This window comes from Phacochoerus africanus, chromosome 5, assembly GCF_016906955.1.
Source record: "Phacochoerus africanus isolate WHEZ1 chromosome 5, ROS_Pafr_v1, whole genome shotgun sequence".
Lineage (NCBI taxonomy): Eukaryota > Metazoa > Chordata > Mammalia > Artiodactyla > Suidae > Phacochoerus > Phacochoerus africanus.
In genome coordinates this window covers 99636025-99653879 of record NC_062548.1, presented here as the reverse complement: position 1 = coordinate 99653879, position 17855 = coordinate 99636025, and the positions used below count along the sequence as shown (strand labels likewise).

The following is a 17855-nucleotide window of genomic DNA, read 5'->3' as shown; positions in this document are numbered from 1 at the left end:
AAATATATGCAACTGTAAGTGATGGGGAATGGTGTTTTAGGCTCAGTAGCCACTCAACAAACATGTGTACTTTAAATACCCTTAGAATAATTTATTCTACATTATTCTGAATTTTCACTCTAGAATTGTGATAATATCCAATGCACGGTTTCATTTTAGAATTGAGTGTAATGAGTAATACTCAGTACAAAGTACTTTCTGGCTCAAAAGTACCACATAAAACACACTGTACTTTATGAAGCTTCGAACGAGAAGGTTAGTGAACATGTTCTGAAGCACATGTGCCAGGCACTGTGCCAATGCTTGATAGATGTTCTCATTTAATCCTGGCAATAATCTTAAAGGGTAGGTATCACAGCACACAGAGAGGGAAATATTGAGGTTCAGGGAGGCTAAATAACTTGCCCAAAGCCACACAGCTCTTTTTTTCTACCTGGAGTTTTATGCTATACATCTCAGTGTGTGCCTGTTTATAATTGCAGTTACATCAAAATTAAAGTGCTATATTTCGTTAAGATATAAAACACAATACTTTGGGTAATGTTTCACCAGCACAATTTAATGGCAGATTAATTTTAAACATTAGACAGTTAACACTGTTAAATCCCACAGAGAAATTATTATATAAATGCATTTAGGTAGACAGTTCTCTCAAAAGTCAATGTGTTATTACAATCATAGTCTCATTTTCTCCACTGTCTCTGAACAGCTTTTTCAGTTTGCTGAGGACTGCTGTCTGAGCTGCTGTTTTTATTTAATATGTAATTTCATCCATCTTACTTAAAGTAAGAAAGTAGCATAAATGCAACAAATAAGCACATCATGTTCTTTTAGCACACATCTGCACAAAGTTAAAATGCAGACCTTGGAGCAGAGACTGCTTGTTTTTCAAACAGAATGCTATATAACCTAAAATTGCTGATATTTTCAACAGAAACTTGTTACAAATATGTCGTCCTCCCCCCAAAGGATAAGAAACGTCTTCGTAACATTTTTCCTGGCGAATAAGAAATTCTCAAGATTCATAAGACTTCGGATATAGCCATTCAGTTTTATGTAATCATTTCCAGCATGGGGAAAAAAATTTAGAAGCCCAGGACTCATTACATTAAAGCAACATGATACCCTACAGAGCACAGAAGAACCATGGTGATGCAACTCCATCACTTTAAAAACAACTTAATCTTAGCATGTGCTTTCTGAGCCAAACACACAGGATTTAAGACTCCACAAAGAACCGTGCTGTAAGGGCAAAGTACTTCTAGTTGTCTATCCACTCTGGATGCTTTTAAAAGAGACTTTCATACTTGTTTATTTTTGTCCATTAGTTTAACTCAGCTTTAAAGTAATCACATCAATAAACCAATAAATGCAAGAGCACAGCCATTTTAGAAAAAGTAGTTACAGATAAAGCAGGTCATCATTTGTAATACAGGCAGACATTCAATGATTTTAATAAGAGCTTATACTGCAACCTTAACTGTGATTATAGAGCAAGCAGCAGAACATAAATGAAAGTCCGGTAACAATTTGTTATACAAAAAGCCACAGGCTCTCTCTATATTTTTAATATTTACCATTCTTAATATGAAGGACTAAACATAAATTCCAAGGTGGCAATGGAGGAAAACCTGCTAACCCTTTACATTATCGAGTCGGAGCTGAATTCACCCAGGTGAGCCTGCAGCAGTGCACTGCAGTTTTACTTAAAGGACTGTGGTTTTGCCACATCTGCTGCTTCAGCACTCAAATCAAAGAGGTGGCAGTGTGACTTGCATTTTAATCATCGTCAGAGAATCTTTCGAACTTCTAACCTCTTTATTAGAAAACTCAGAAAGTGAACTGGGCCAGAATCCTTAAAAAAGTTTTTGTTGGTGCAAAGTCCACAAATACTGGTGAAGTCAAGTAAGAGCGCATTTACAGACAGGCCCACAGAACACCTAATGTCCTGGAGAAGGCTAGTAGCTATCTAAAAAAGGTAATAATGAAATAGCTTTTCCGAACATATAAGCAGCTACGGAAAGTTACAGCAAGTAATTTTTCATGAGAATGGCTTTTTGAAAACTTACACACTGAAGATCAACTTTTAGAAAACTGTAACCCTCACAGAAAGGGTAATTAGGCCCTTACAGACTCTGATCTCAGAATAGTTTTAAATGGTATGCAGCCTTAAGGGTGGTAGTGGAGGCACTTTTTGCATCATTTGGAGTGTCTTTGGAGGAACTTTCTGCATCTAAACACACCCTTGGATCTGTGAGCAGGAGAAAACAACTAGAAGAACCGAAAAGGAGATGCTGCCACAGATTAAGGAAAGCAGTTTCAAAAAAAGGCTTGGTTTATAAGCATCAGATTGTTACCTGCTTCTAACTTCTGAAGAGCTTAGTAAATGTTTCCTCCTTTTTCAAAGGTCTGTTACACATGCATAGAAACTGGATACTTGATGCAGATTGCATTAATTGTATGTAGGAGAACATATCCTTAGAAAGCTGTTTTATTTTATTTTAGCAATTTAATACATGGAATTAACTTTGGCAAAAAAAAAAAAAGCCAATTAAAATGTGTTTATACAGACATCCTCTAAAAGTCTGAGATTTAGAATGATCTTCTCTTTAGAAACAGTTGAGGAAAACACTGTTATATAGTTACATAAAACAAAATACCTAAGATCAATGAAATAATAACCAATGCCACAAAGAATAAGTAGCACTGTACTGTATGTAGCCTTTTCCTATTTCAGAACTACTTCCTAGATATGGTACATTGTGTGATTACGATATAATTAAAACTATAATAACCCCCAGATGTATATACCTATACAATGAAATGAGTATGAGTATATAAAAATTAAAATGGGAAGATATTAATGTATTGAAATGTTATGATTATTGCTCTAAAAATTTCTAAAATCCTGTCTTAGAACTGCATTAGAAATAAATTTACAAGTGACAAGGAAAAGTTTTCTTAACATTTTTAAAAACAATAACCCCCCCACCCCAAATAAATAAAAAAAAACCAGAAAAAAAAAACTCAACAACCCAATATTACTCAGTTTGATTATCCTCTTTTCCATTGAGTCTGTTTTTATAAACACACAAACTTGCATGCATGCACACACACACACACCCATATTCTTAGATGATAAAGATTTGCTAAAATCAGGCTCTTCAAAGGAATGTGACAAAATGCTGACACCAGTTAAAAATAATTTAGAAACTCACTCAGCTTCCTTTACTAAGTATTTATAGCAGAAGATGACTGTGAAAAATGACAAAAGAGTCTCTGCCTTGAATGAGCACAATCTAATTTAATAATGATAGTATATTGGAAAAAATAATATTCCACTTCTAGCATCTCTTTTAGAGGTAGGACTTTACATACAGATAAACAGATACTTTGAAAGTGCTCAATAAAGATGATTTCATTTCATTCTCTCAAAAATTTATTGTGGATATAGATTTGCAGATAAGGGAATCAAAACTCAGACAGATTAAGTGACCTGCCCAAAGTCACAGAATTGAGACCACAAGACTGTATCTAAGGTAATAGTCACCATTTATCCCTTCTTTGTTAGCGATCTTTAACTTTGGGGGGTTTTCAATGTAGACGGAAGATTCAGATCCCAGATAAAATTTGGCACCCAGGATTGCTGCCTGGGAGCAATTTATTATTATTTTTTAAACCAAATTCAAAAGGAAAAAGTTTGGCTCTTTTTGAGTTACCGAATAAGAGTTGAACAAAATTAAGTTAGTGGTTTCAAAGGCAGCAGACTCTCTACAGCTCAAAAACACTGTGTTCAGAATTCATGTAATTTAATTTACTGTCTGTAAAGCCGTAATGTGGATTAGTGCCTGAGAATATTTGAAAGAGGAGGGCAAATAAAAAAAGTAGTATTCAAAAACATACAGGCTAGTCATGGCAGCATTGAAATGAAACAGCTTTGGCACTACGAGGGGATAAAGCTCATGTATTGGAATAAAGGACTTTCTTCCTTGGGAAATAGCCTTTTTTATTACGAATTCCATCCTGTCAAGGAAGCCTCCTTTCAAGAAATTTGAAAATGCCATTTCCCTAAACCCCACGGTTTACCTCTGAATGGGCAGAGCCATTTTTATTCCATTTAAAGAGTGGGCAATTGAGGTCAAAGTAATTTGCTTATGGTCACACTCAGAGTCAGAAGACAGGCTAAGATTAAAATCCATAGATAGACTGGGGACAGGAAGGGGGAGAAGGAGATAATTGGAGACTAAATCAATACCCTACTGAGTTTCAGGCTCCAGACGGAGTGATCTAAACCTGAAGAAGAGAAGAGAAGGAGAAGGGCAAATTCTTTGGAGATGGAAGAGACTGAAGCAAGCACAACTTTATGGCTGTCTCGCAACTCTCCTACTTCTCCTCCACTAGGTACTAAAAGGCTACTCCAGGATATAGGAGAGAAACCAGTGTTTTCTCCAGCTCCAGGATCCAGGGCCAACATCAACAATGTTAAATGATATTATAATTTAATTGTATCTGGGTCACATGGTAAAACATTTTTCTCCTGGGAAATAATTGTAAATGCACCCTTCACCTACCCACTGCCTTTTCTTTTATGACTTAGCTTGACAGCCCCTTCTCAGTCACAACAAAAACAGTAGCAATAATGACTACAGCGGTAACAATAGCTTACTCTCCCCCAGGTGTTAAAAATGTTATGTATGTTGACTCCTGTAATCCCGTGAGATGGCTATTATTATTATCTTCGTTTAACAAATAAGGAGAATGAAATTTATTAATAGGTAAAGGGGCGTGACAGGGAGGTTCAATACCTTTCCCAGATCACATAGGCACGATTTGAATCCAGGCAGTCTGGCACCGTACTGCCTTCAGAGTGAGCTCGGGGAAAGTTAGGTACCATCTCAGATTCTTAAACTTCCTATTTACCTCTACCAGCCTTGCCCCAATCTTGACTTGGTATGTGCTGGAACAGTGTATAAGACGTTAGATATGACATCAATTCCAGAGAATCCCACATCCTGGTCAGCTGCTTACTCGAGTACGAAGAACTTTCACCATTTTTCTCTTTTGTGAAAGCACTTTTGAAAAATATGGTGAATGTTACTTCCTGGGAATTACAGTAAGATGTTTGGGTTTTTAAATACAGTACTAACAAGGAAAAAAACCCCACCAAAAATCATTTTTAGTAATCTGTCCTTTTATTGTCTTTATATTTTAGGTTTGGCCTCTCTTATGATGCTATGTCTGTTTATAAAAAGGCAATCTAGTATTGTCTAATCATGGCTTCACAGAAGAAGTTCATGTGGGGTAACTAATTGATACACATCCTGAGACATCAAAAGCCAGCAAAGGTTCTGCCTTAATTTTCACATCTGAATGCTGCCAACTCTTGTGAGGCAAGTCCAGAAAAATTTAAGATCCTTCAAATTTGCAAATAACTTCTTAGGTCTGTTTACCTAATCTTCGTTTATTTTACAGCGTTGGTGCTAGGTTTCTTTTCGGGCAAGTTTCCCACAAAGAAACATGTTTTTATCATTGCAGAAGTTAGTTGGCACACGAATACAGAATAAAGCTGTGGTGGATTTTAAATGTGGGAGGTGTGCTAGACATACTTATTAGACTAAGTGACTTACTCCTCAGAAAAATTACAGATCACCGCAAGTCATGGGCCCTCTGGGTTGCTCCCAGTCGAAACTATGTGTGTCAATGCTCTACCGATGCCATTTTGCTTTGTTTTTAAAACAAAAACAACATAAACCCGCAGCATTTACAGTTGCTTCTTAGCTAGAAGTCTTTTCTTCCTGCTGGGCAGAAAGCTAAAGCTGGGAAGAATGTGATGAAGTCTCTGAAAGCAATGCTCAAAGAAGAGTTCAGAAAAGATCCATCGTTGAACAGGAAAGGGAAAGAAACACAGGTTGGGATGTGCTCAGTCCTTAAAGGTCTTCAGTATGGGCCACTAGTCACCATCTGATTTGACTTGTTAGCTCCATGGCAGAGAGCAAGGTAGGACCTCTAAAGGGCCTCTCCACCCTCTAGGCCCCCAACTGCTTTTTAGCCCAAGAGCACCAGTTGGGATCCATGTATTCATTTATGTAATCACAGAAAACTTGGGTTAATTTTACTTTTGTCCCCCCCCCCCCCACGCTTCATTGACATAAAACATTGTGTATGTGTAAACTGTACAACCAGTTGATCTGATACACTTAGGACTGCACAATGATTATGACCACAGCATTAGTTTAACACCTCTGTTGGGTCACCTAATTACCATTTCTTTTTTGGGGTGAAACATATAAGATCTACTCTCTTAGCAACTTTGAAGTATATAATAGAATATTATTAACTATAGTCACCGTCTTGTACATTAGAGCCCCAGAACTTATTCATCTTGTAATTGGAAGTTTGTACCCTTTGACCAACTTCTGATCCCAAAACTATGACACAAGCTTTTTGTAAATTAAGAATAAACCCTATCTGGCTTTTATACAGCAGATCCTCCTGTCCCCAAGTAAATATGTTGTCAGGTTATGTGATTACTCCTGTTCCAGGCCTGAATTTTAAATTGATGGTTGTTTATTCTCTGAAAACATACTTTTCAACGTTGATTCGAAAGGGTCAGAAAGAGGCACATGAGCAGTAATAACAGAAATATCATAGTACTATTATAGTACAGACAAGGATATAAATCATCCCTGGATATACATTTATCTAGTCCACTATTTTGGTGCTGCATGTCATATTCCTGCTACACAGGCTTTTAACCACTTCCAGAAAGTATCTTCTAAAATTTTTTTCCTGATGGCCAAAAGAGAAATAACAATTAAATACTAGCTGAGGCTTTATCAAAATGAGTGCCGAGTGACAGTCTTAACATTAAATTTCCTGGCATTTTTCAAGTTAAATTAAGAACATAACAACTTTCAAGCTTAACTATCTGGAGTGAATCAAATTCTTAATGCAACAGATTCTTTGGGAGAGTGCCAGGTCTCACTGTGACATGTACAAATCAGCATAATCTGTAGCACAAAGCACTACCTCCTGGCACCTTATTCAAGAAAAAACGGGAAATCGGATACTTGCCTTTGGCTCTCTTGATCAACCAGAATGGTAGGACAAAAACAGAGGAGGCATGGGGGAGTGGCAACCCCTAAATAGGCTGTTTCTGGACTTCATTCTACTCAGAGCAGCAGTTTTACTCATGGCTGACACTGGCCAACACAAGGAAATGACCCATACATGGAGGCATCATGGTAATTTCTAAATGACGGCAGAAAATGGTAAACAATCCTCTTTCATGGCCCGTCTCTATTTTCTAGTCTGCAAAGTCTAGGAGGGCCTGGGCTCGGGACCTAATACTCTGTGAAGGCATGGGATTCAACCTGGGTCCTAAAATCCCTTCAATTCACAAAGGATTCTGAAAGAATTTATTTAACTCATGAGATGGGCAATGGCAGAAAGATGATCAAGATGTTCTATCAATAGTTTTGCCTACACAACTGCACACTGACCTCGGCCAGTTTAGACTGCAGAGAAAAAAAAAAATTAAGTTGAAATAAAGCTAGATACTTCATCTTACTCTATGAAAATGACCAATTCCTAAGTTCTGTTTCCTCAGTGTTCTTCTATGTAGTCCTCTTTCATTCTCTATTTCTACATTTATTCTTTCATTAAACAAATAGTGCCATATCAGTTTGTGTTAGGTGCTGAAGACAGAGTGGTAAACCGGATTCATGTGATAACTTGCCCTATTGGAACTTACAGCCTACAATTGTAAAATAACCTTAAATTTAACTGCCTCTAGCCTAGCAAATCTGGTATGAAGTTTTCAGATGCATTATTTATATTGCAGGGACAAGGACAATTGGAGAGGCTCACAGCTTTAACCACACTATTCTAGTGTGTCATACTTCTTTTTCACCATCCAAGTCTATTATGAACAAGTGGGGGAAAGTGGAGTACTGAGGCCTACAGCAAAAGAAGCCTTTTTCTTTTTTCTTTTTCTGGCCATGCCTGTAGCATGCGTAAGTTCCTGGGCCAGGGACAGAACCCGACACATGGCAACGACAACACCGAGTCCCTAACCACTAGGCCACCAGGGAACTCCAAAAGAAGATTTTTAATTAAAAAAATTTAAAACTGATATTCTTTTTCTTGCTTTTATACTAGACTGGTCATCTCTTAAGCTCCCCAATGTCTAAGATCAGTTCACTGGTCCCCATATTTTCTTATATTCCTTATGGTTTCATTTTTACTCTATGAATTTTACTTGTGACGACTTTATTTACCACTTAGAATATTCAAAAGCACTGTGGTAAGGGCCTGAGGAATATAAAAATGAATAGAGGTGGTTTATGCTTTCAAGGAGCTTACCAAAATAGGGAGCTTTAAAAATAAACAACTTTCAACAAATAACAACAAATAATCACACTAGAGGGTCAATAATTAGTAAGGGCTCTTTGCGAAGCACAAAGTTGTTCACAGGAGAAAGAGGTCATTTCCAGATAAGAGTATCACGTAGGGTCAAGGCTTTTGGACTGAGAAACTAAAAGGATGAAATGCACCGTCTGAGATGAGGAAGACTGGTTGCAGCAAGATCTGGGGAAAGACCTAGAGTTCAGTTTAAGGCATCTTATGTTTGAGATGTCAAGTAGGCAGTTGGTTACATGAGTCTGGAATTTGGAAGAGTGGATTGAGGTAAGCTTATAAATTTAAGAGGCATGTGCTTTACAAAGCCATTAAAGCCATGAGACTAGAAAAAACAACTAGGGGAGTGATCAAAGTTTAGTTTTTCAACTTCTCTCTTCTCAATTCCTGTCCATTACAATGAGTTTCCCCTTCATCCTCCAATGTCTCTGGAATTTGCATTACTTTTGTCATTCATATCCACAGTTACTGTCTTTCATACCCTTCATTCAGTCTGTCAGCAAATCATATTGACTCTACTTTTAAAATAGAGCTAAAATCTGACAACTTCTCACCAACTCTTCCATCATCTTAGTCTCAGTCATCACCATCTTTCATGTGGATTACTGCAGTTAGTCTAACTGGTCTCACAGTTTCTACCACTAACCCCTTACTTAATACAGCAAACAATGGGATCCTTTTAACATGTAAATCAGAGCATGTCACTCTTCAGCACAAAACCCTGCTGTGGCTCCTGACTTCCATTAGAATTATGGCAAAGTCCCTCAAATAGCCTCCCAATGCCCTTTCCTATTTTTCTCTCCCTTGCCACTCTGCTCTAGCCACAATGGCCACCCCGCTATTTCTTGACCATGTCAGGCCTGCTCACACATTAGGGCCTTTACAATGGCTGGTCCCTCTTCCTAGAACACTCTTCCCCCAGATATCTGCTAACTCCTTTTCTTCCATCAAGACTTTGTTCAAATGTCACCTTGTCAATCAGGCCTACCCTGACTACCCTATTTAAATTTGCAAGCACTTATGCATAACCCTGCTAATCCTGATGCCCATTACTCTGCTCTTTCTCTTTTTCCCATTGCTCATATTACCTTTATCATACTACACTATTTTTTTTAATGTTCGTTGTATATCGTCTGTCTCCTTGAGAGGAGAGTTCTTTGAATGTATTCCAAAACTGCAGAACAGTACCTGGAATATAGCAGGTATTCCGAAGTTATATGTTTAATGAATGCACGAGTAATTTCATCAATTCTAGCCTCAACTGATGGAAAGATAGTGGTGCCATTAACCACTCATCATGGGATAAGAGAAGACCAATTCTTTTTGTTTGTCTGCCTTGTTTTTCTATGGGGCTAGTAAAGAGGATTAATGACAGGAGAGGAGGGAGTTATAAAGGAGGAGAAAGGAGGATAAGCATTTTAGTTTTAGATATACTGAGTGCTAAGATATTCATGAGAAAATCTCTTGCAGGCAAATGGAATGGGAGAGCTAGAGCTTAGAAGGGCCTGGACCAGAGATGTTGCAAAGAAGAATTGGAATTATCAGCAGAGGAGTGAGAGATAAAGATAACTATGTGAGTGGATGCAATCATTCAAGGATACATAAAGAGTAAAAGAAGGTGGCTAATGTAAAAATGTGAAGAATATCTACTTTTTTTTTTTTTGGTCTTTTTGCCTTTTCTAGGGCCGCTTCCCGTGGCATATGGAGGTTCCCAGGCTAGGGGTCGAATTGGAGCTGTAGCCACCGGCCTACCCACAGCCACAGCAATGAGGGATCTGAGCCGAGTTTGCGACCTACACCACAGCTCACGGCAACGCCGGATCCTTAACCCACTGAGCAAGGCCAGGGATCGAACCCGCAACCTCATGGTTCCTAGTTGGTTTCGTTAACCACTGTACCACAACAGGAACTCCAAGAATATCTACATTTAGGAGGGCCAGAGGAAGAAGAGAAGTCAGAGAAGACAGAACATGAAAACCGAAATTATGGGAGAAGATCAGTAAGCCAATGGTGTCAAATGTAGCAGAATGGGTATGTGGTTTAAGGACAGAAAGAGGCCACTGGTTTTGACAATCAGGAGATCATTATTTGAGAGAGTAATGCCAGAAGAGAGGTAAGGCATCTATCTATAAAGGCTGGGAGAAAGCAAGCAGGAAAAATCAGAGGCAGACAATTCTTCTGAGAAGTTTGGCAATGAAAAGAAGGAGCACTGAGACAGAAGTTTTAGGAGGAAGTAAGATAAAAAGTAGTTGCTGCTTTTAGCTTGTAGGGAGTGAAGAATGGGGGAGCATATATGTCTATGGGGCCAAATAAAAAAGAAAAAATTATGGTGGCATTAAAAATACAAGAGACAGTCTTAACATTGCACAAGGTTAAAAGACTTTATTCACTTGGCTGCCACTCTCCAACCCCACCTCCACCCCCACCTTTTAAGTGAGGTAACTATGATTCAGAGAGACCAAGAGAATACCAACATCAAGGGTCCTTAGTGCCAACCAGTGAGAAGTCAGAGTAGGAAGAGAAAGAGAATTAAGAGATGGAAGGAAGGGTAGCTTGGGGAAGTATGGGACAGAATGCCTCAAGATATGGACACAATCTAAAGAGGGTAGCTCTGACTTTTTTCAGTGAGGTAGGACATGCAGTAAATCAGCTAAATGTGAGCAGATTCTGAAACAAGCAAAAGAGATTTACAACAGAATGGGTTCAAAGGACTTCTGAAATAAAACCTATCTGTAGCAAGAGTAGGTTTCGTAATCCCATGTTCCCTTTGTATCTTCCATAATATGGATTTTCTTACTATTTTTATTTTATGATTTTTGTTTTTTCCATTATAGTTGAGTTGTAGTGTTCTCTGAATTTCTACTGTAAAGCAAAGTGACCCAGTCATTCATATATCTATCTATATACATGTGTGTGTGTGTGTGTGTGTGTGTGTGTGTGTATGTATATATATAGAGAGAGAGAGAGTGAGAGAGTTTTTTTTTTCTCACATTATCCTCCATCATGTTCCATCAAGAGTGACTGGATATAGTTTCCTGTGCTATACAGCGGGATCTCATTGCTTATCCACTTCAAATGCAATAGCTTGCATCTATTAAGCCCAGTCCATCCCATTTCCTTCCCCTCCCCCTTGGCAACCACAAGTCTGTTCTCCAAGTCCATGAGTTTCTTTTCTGTGGAAAGGTTCATCTGTGTCATATATTAGATTTCTGTGTTTTTAAATTGACATTTCCTAAAGACCTTGCATTATTCTGTACTCTTTCACTCTTACTACAAAACATCTTCTGGAAGAGGTGAGTACATTTCTAGGATGCATGTGCTACTCCTGCTCTTCACCCTTCTCCTCTCTTAAAATGAGGAGATACTAAATGTGGTCACCATGGAGCTGCTTATTTTGAAATATACAGGTCATAATGAAAGGAATTCTTTTCAGTGCAATATTCAGGAAACACCAAATCTGCAGCAGAACAGCATAAAATTCTACATTACCCTTTTCAAAAAATCCATCTTCTACACATCCCTTAATAAAATAAATAGGCAAAGTTTCCTATATTGGAGGAGGTAATGTTTTCTTCAGAGGAAAGACAGAGTCTAATTTCAGCCATGTGATGACAGAGAGTAACACTCAAAGCTAGCGTATTTCTGATGCTCTTTTCTTTTCTTTTCTCCTTATGAAGCACACATAACACAAGTCTTGTTACATTTTTGTGCTTAACACAGACTGTCTTTAAGGGTATGCTAATCTGAAAGACCATTATGATTATATTTAAATCTAGCTCCAAACTAGCTTTTTAATTGTGAGCTCAGACTTTGGAGCATCACAAAAGTGGTTCAAATCTTGGTTCTACCAGGTGAATTATGTTAGGCAATTTATTTCACCCATCCGAGACTTTGTATACCTGAAGAAGTGGGAATATCAGGAGTACTAACCTCATAAGACTGCTGTGGAGTTTAAATGAGGTGATGCTTCTAAATTGACTAGTAATAAGGAAATATTCAGTGAATGTTTGTTTTCATTGGACTATTAACTACTCTCCAAACCTGACCTGAGCTATATTTTCCTGTCTCCAGCCCTTTAAAATAGCTCTTTCCTCTTTCCACTGGCTAAAATCCTTAAAGACATCACCCAAATGCCACTGCCTACATGAAACCTTAGGTGAAACCCCTATCTGAAAATGAGGTCTTTCTCCCGTGAACAACATTTGCACTTCACAAGGGCACTTAATAATTACTGACCTCTATTACCATTATTTGTAAGCTTCATTCCCCCTGTTATGGTAGGCTCCTTAGAAGCATAAATCACCTCTGTTCATTCTTTGTATTCTTCAGGCCCTACCACAGTGCTTTGTATGTCTGAAGTGATGAATGGAATCATTAACAATTAAATTCATAGATTAGGAGTTCCCATTGTGGCTCAGCAGAAACAAATCTGATCAGTATCCATGAGGACGCAGGTTCGATCCCTGGCCTCATTCAGTGGGTTAAGGATCTGGTGTTGCTGTGAGCTGTGGTGTAGGCTGCAGATATGGCTTGGATCTGGCATTGCTGTGGCTGTGGCGTAGGCTGGCGGCTACAGCTCTAATTTGACTCCTAGCCTGAGAATCTCCATATGCTACAGGTGTGTGGCCCTAAAAAGAAAAAAAAAAAAAAAATTTATAGATTAAAAAAATGACACCATAAAGGACTTGAAAAAAATATGGAGAACACTGAATTGAACTTAGAAATCAGATATCTTAAGAAAAGACCAATTTGCATAAAAGCAAGAAAAAGAATAATAGGTTTATTTCATAAAATTAAACATTCATATTTTAAAAATATGAAATATGATAGCATTATAAGCATATATAAAATTAAAGAAACTGGAAAAACTTTCAGCCCATATAAAAAATGCTTTAATATTTAATAGAGAATCAACATGTAAACAAGACTTTAAAAAAGTAATATAAATAATAAAAGTAGTAAAGAAAAGAAAAGCAGACTTTTTAAAGCCCTTAGATGACTAACTTAGGACACTGAATTTCATGATCTCAATTTTCTAAAACATGAATGTGAGAGAGAATACCATAAATACAAGAGTAAAAAGATTTAATGGCTTCATATTTTGGCGTATTTCTAGGAATGACGTCATAGTAGGGTAGCATTAGAGCCATTTATGTTCCTACTGGTTTTCTAATATAACTAAAAATGAAATTTACTGCAATGGAACTTACTTTTATAGAGCTGAAGTCAAACCAATGATGACTTAATCACATCCTTAATGAGCTTTTCTTTCCTGGGAAGACACTGTTGTAACACTATATGAAAATATCAACTACCTGTGTTGAGTGATGTCTATACTAAGTAGATTTGAAAGCCAGAAATGACTATCATAGTTCCAAGGAACAAAAACTGGTATTCCATAGGAATGGTCAGCTAAATTAGATAAATTACCAGTTTTTGTTTCTAGACTTTAAAGGTCAAGAGTTGAACTTCGTATGGAGAAATTTCCCATGAAAAAGTCCTCAAGGACTCTGCTTCCTAGAGACAAGCTACTCCCAAAGGAAGCAGAGAGAAGGGTGAAGTCACTGGTAGGGCTTTTATGCGCTACATGCAGAAACCAGCCCATGTGAAAACTGGCAGGAAAGTCTTGTCCGACAGGCAAAGTTCAAGATTTCTCAGGCTTGAACATTGCTGGTGGCATTTATAAAATCAGTATGTACTTGGCAATGTATATTAAGAGCCACATAAATTTGCAAACTCTTTGGCAGAGGAATTCCACTTCTAGGAATCCATCATAAGGAATTGCTACTAGTATTACCATTACTAAATTATTACCACTAGATGATTATTTAGCCTTTTAAAGAGGGGTACACAGAAACAAAAAAATTGTGCTTATATTAGAAAACACATTGAAAAACTTATAAATCACATTAGAACTAGGTAATAGAAACAAACAAAAATGTAAAAAAAGACATTGATTTGCATATAGCAAATCAATGGAGATGTTAATTCTTGTAAGAAGTCTATAAATCCATCCACACATATGCATCTTCTTAAGCAACAAATACTAAAAATACAATTGCTATGAGACCACAGTTTTTTATACTAAAAAAAATGAGAACTATGTGTTAGAATTAAGAATGCAACAAGGATGCCCACTCTCATCACTCCTATTCAACATAGTACTGAAAGTCCTGGCCATTGTAATAGGCAAGAAAAAGAATAAAAAGTATGAAGATTAAAAGCTATCTATTTGCTGATAACATAATTGTCTATATAGGAAAATTTAAAGCATCTATGAACACCTACTAAGAACTAGTAAGTGAATTTAACAAGGCCACAGGATACAAAGGTTGCTATAAAAAAATCAATTGTATCTCTGCCTATTAGTAGCAAACAACTAACAACATATTAAAAAATTCCACTTACAATAGCATTAAAAAGCATGACATACATTTAAGAAAACATATGCAAGACCTCTACACTAGAAACTAAAAACACTGCTGAAATGACAGAAGATCTAAATAAATGGAAAGATAAAATAAATTCATGATCAAAAGGCTCAATAAATAAATATTATGAAGACATCAACTGTCCCTACAGACTCAATGTAATCCCAGTCATAATCCCATCAGGTTTTATTTTGAATATAAATTGACAAGCTCATTCTAAACTTTATAGGAAGATGAAAATCATCTAGAATTTTCAGAGCAATATTAAAAAAACAAAGCTGAAGGACTTACACCCTCTGATTTCAAAACTTAGCTTTAATAAAGTTGCAATAATCAAGATAGTGTGGTGCTGACAAACAGGTCAATGAAACAGAATAGAGAGCCAGAATAGATCCATACAGTCATATCATTTTCAACAAAGTTACCAAAAAATGGGTAAAGTTGTGCTGTTGTTGCTTTTCAAACATGGTGCTAGAATAACTAAATGTTCATAATGAAAGAAAATGAACCTTTATCCCCTACTTCAAATCATATACAAAATGTAACTTCAGATATATCGCTGACCTAAATGTAAAAGCTAAAGCAGCCAAGCTTTAAGAAGAAAATCCCAAAGAATATACTCATGACTTAAAGTAGGCAAGGGTTTTGGGGGGACATAGAAAGCAGTAACTTTATATAAAAGAAAATTGATAAGTTAGACATCATGAAAATTAAAAACTTCACACTGAAATACATTAACAAGAAAATAAAGAGGTAAGCCACAAATGGGGACAAATTATCTGTGGAATATATATTCAGCAAAGGACTAGTATGCAGAATATGTTTTTAAAATTCACACTTTCCAATAATAAAAAGGCAAACAACTCAATTAGAAAATAGTTACGTGAAATGAACAGTTCAGTAAAGAAGATACACAAATGGCTAATAAGCTCATGAGAAAGTACTCAATGTCATCAGGGATATGAAACTTAAAACCACTAACAGATACCTCGCACACACTACAATGGCTAAAATTAAAACAAACAAACAAACAAAAAACTAACATCAAATGATGGCAAGGAGCACTCCTATTACGCATTGTTGGTAGAAGTGTAAAATGGTACAACTACACTGGAGTGTAGTCTAGAAGGTGCTAGGAAAACTAAACATGCATTCGATTTATGACCCAGAGAATCCTCTCCTAAGTATTTTCCAAGACAAATGAAAACTAATGTCAACAACGACAACAAGATTATACAAGAATGTTCATAGCAGCTTTACTCATAATAGCCAAAAAACTGGAGATAGGCAAGATTCCTTCAATAAGGAGTATGGCTATGATATAGCCATACAAGGGGATAGTACTCAGCAATCAAAAGGAACCAGCTACTTATCCATGTTATGACATGGATTAAAAATCTTTAACATGTTGAAGAAGCCTTACACAAAGAATACAACTGTATGGTATCATTTACATGACATTCAAGAAGAGGTAAATTAATTTTTGGCTGAAAAAATGAGAACATGTGGTTGGTTCCAGTTGGCTGGGGCAGGGAGTATCTGGGAAGGGGTACAAAGCAACATGTCAGGATGATGGTGATGGTTTTTATCTTGATAGAGGTTTGGGTTACAGAGATGTACATATTTATTGGCCAAAACTCAGTTCTCATACACTTAAAATTTAAATGTATGTGAATTTTACCTCAAAAGAAAAAAAATTAAGAATTATTGAGTTCTAGTTCATGGCATACATGCTGAAGTCTTAGCTGAAAGTTTACTGATATTTTCAATTTCCTTTGAAATATATACATAAAAGAGATGGACTAATGGACAAATAGATGGATAGATGAGTGGAAAAACAGGCATAGTAAAATGTTAGATAAAATCTAGGTGTGGGCATACAGGAATTTATTATAAACATTTTTTCCCCCCCAGCTTTTCTCTGCTTAAATTTTTTCATAATAAAATGCTGGGAGAAAAACAGATACCACTGTTTTGATGTTGACAGAATATTATTTTTTACTTCTTTTTTTCTATTTTCTAGGTTTTCTACAACGTGATAGTTTTTATAATCTTAAACATTTTTAAAAGAAATTACAATTATGTTTATTAAGGTAATCAAGTATAAATTATTTTAAAACAAGTTAAAAATCTCATTTTAGAGTCAATGAAAATTAAAACATTCACTAGTTTTAAGCCCACTGTCATTTAATTCCCCAAAAGCCTTCAACTATCTAGTTATGCAGCAAGTCACTGTTTCTGAACTAAAACAATCTGAGCTAATCAAATGTGGTATTAAAGTTTTTTCTTTTAAGGTGTTTTACGTTAAACTTTCCCTTGTAACCCAAAAACCTCCCCCATACCATTCCGTTAATGTATGCTCATTAAAAGTACATCACTTCTTAGACTCTGTAATAACGAAGCAGGGTAATATTTCTTAAGAAATCTGAGAGTTGGCTGTTTACTAAAGGGCTTTATCTTTAGATAATCACAAGCTTTAAGCCAGGTGCTAGTCCTTTGTGTCTTGTTAATTTCCAAAACAAGCAGAGGAGAGGGCCACGCAATTTCCATTACGCTACTTCACCATTAGGACCAGGGTTTATTGGCTTGACACTGCTCCAGGAATAATGGTTTCATTTCTCACTGAAATAAAATAATGTGCCACATAACTCAGCAATGAGGAACTTCTGAAAAATGTTGTCATGTTAAACACGGTCGTATTTTCAAAGTCCCCATTATGCCAAAACAAAGGCCATATGCTGTAGAGAACTCACTCTGGGCATGGAGAATTCTCACATGGGCCTCAGACCTACCTCATTGCTATGTCATATGATTCCGGGTGAATACACGTTTGGTCCAGAGGATTTGGCTTCAGTACAACATTCACTGCGGTTTTGCTCTTCTTCTTGCCTGGTTTCTCATTTGTGACCTCAACACCTGCTGAAGATGTCACAGCAACTCCGTGAATTTCGCCTGCAGATTCAGTTTGCTGACTACTGTAAACATTCAAAACAGTAACAGGGGGTG

The 17855-nt window shown here is 36.8% G+C and overlaps 1 protein-coding gene across 2 annotated transcripts in view; it reads right to left on the bottom strand.

The window, feature by feature from the left end:
- The window catches only part of SRBD1 (S1 RNA binding domain 1), a 227000-nt gene that overhangs the window by 7144 nt on the left and 202001 nt on the right, over window positions 1–17855 (bottom strand). The window contains exon 19 of one of the 2 annotated variants that reach the window (XM_047782149.1): window positions 17642–17824. In XM_047782149.1, coding sequence (XP_047638105.1) covers window positions 17642–17824 — 183 coding nt within the window. The remainder of the gene's footprint in view (window positions 1–17641; window positions 17825–17855) is intronic. The other variant, XM_047782150.1, reaches the window with a different exon arrangement.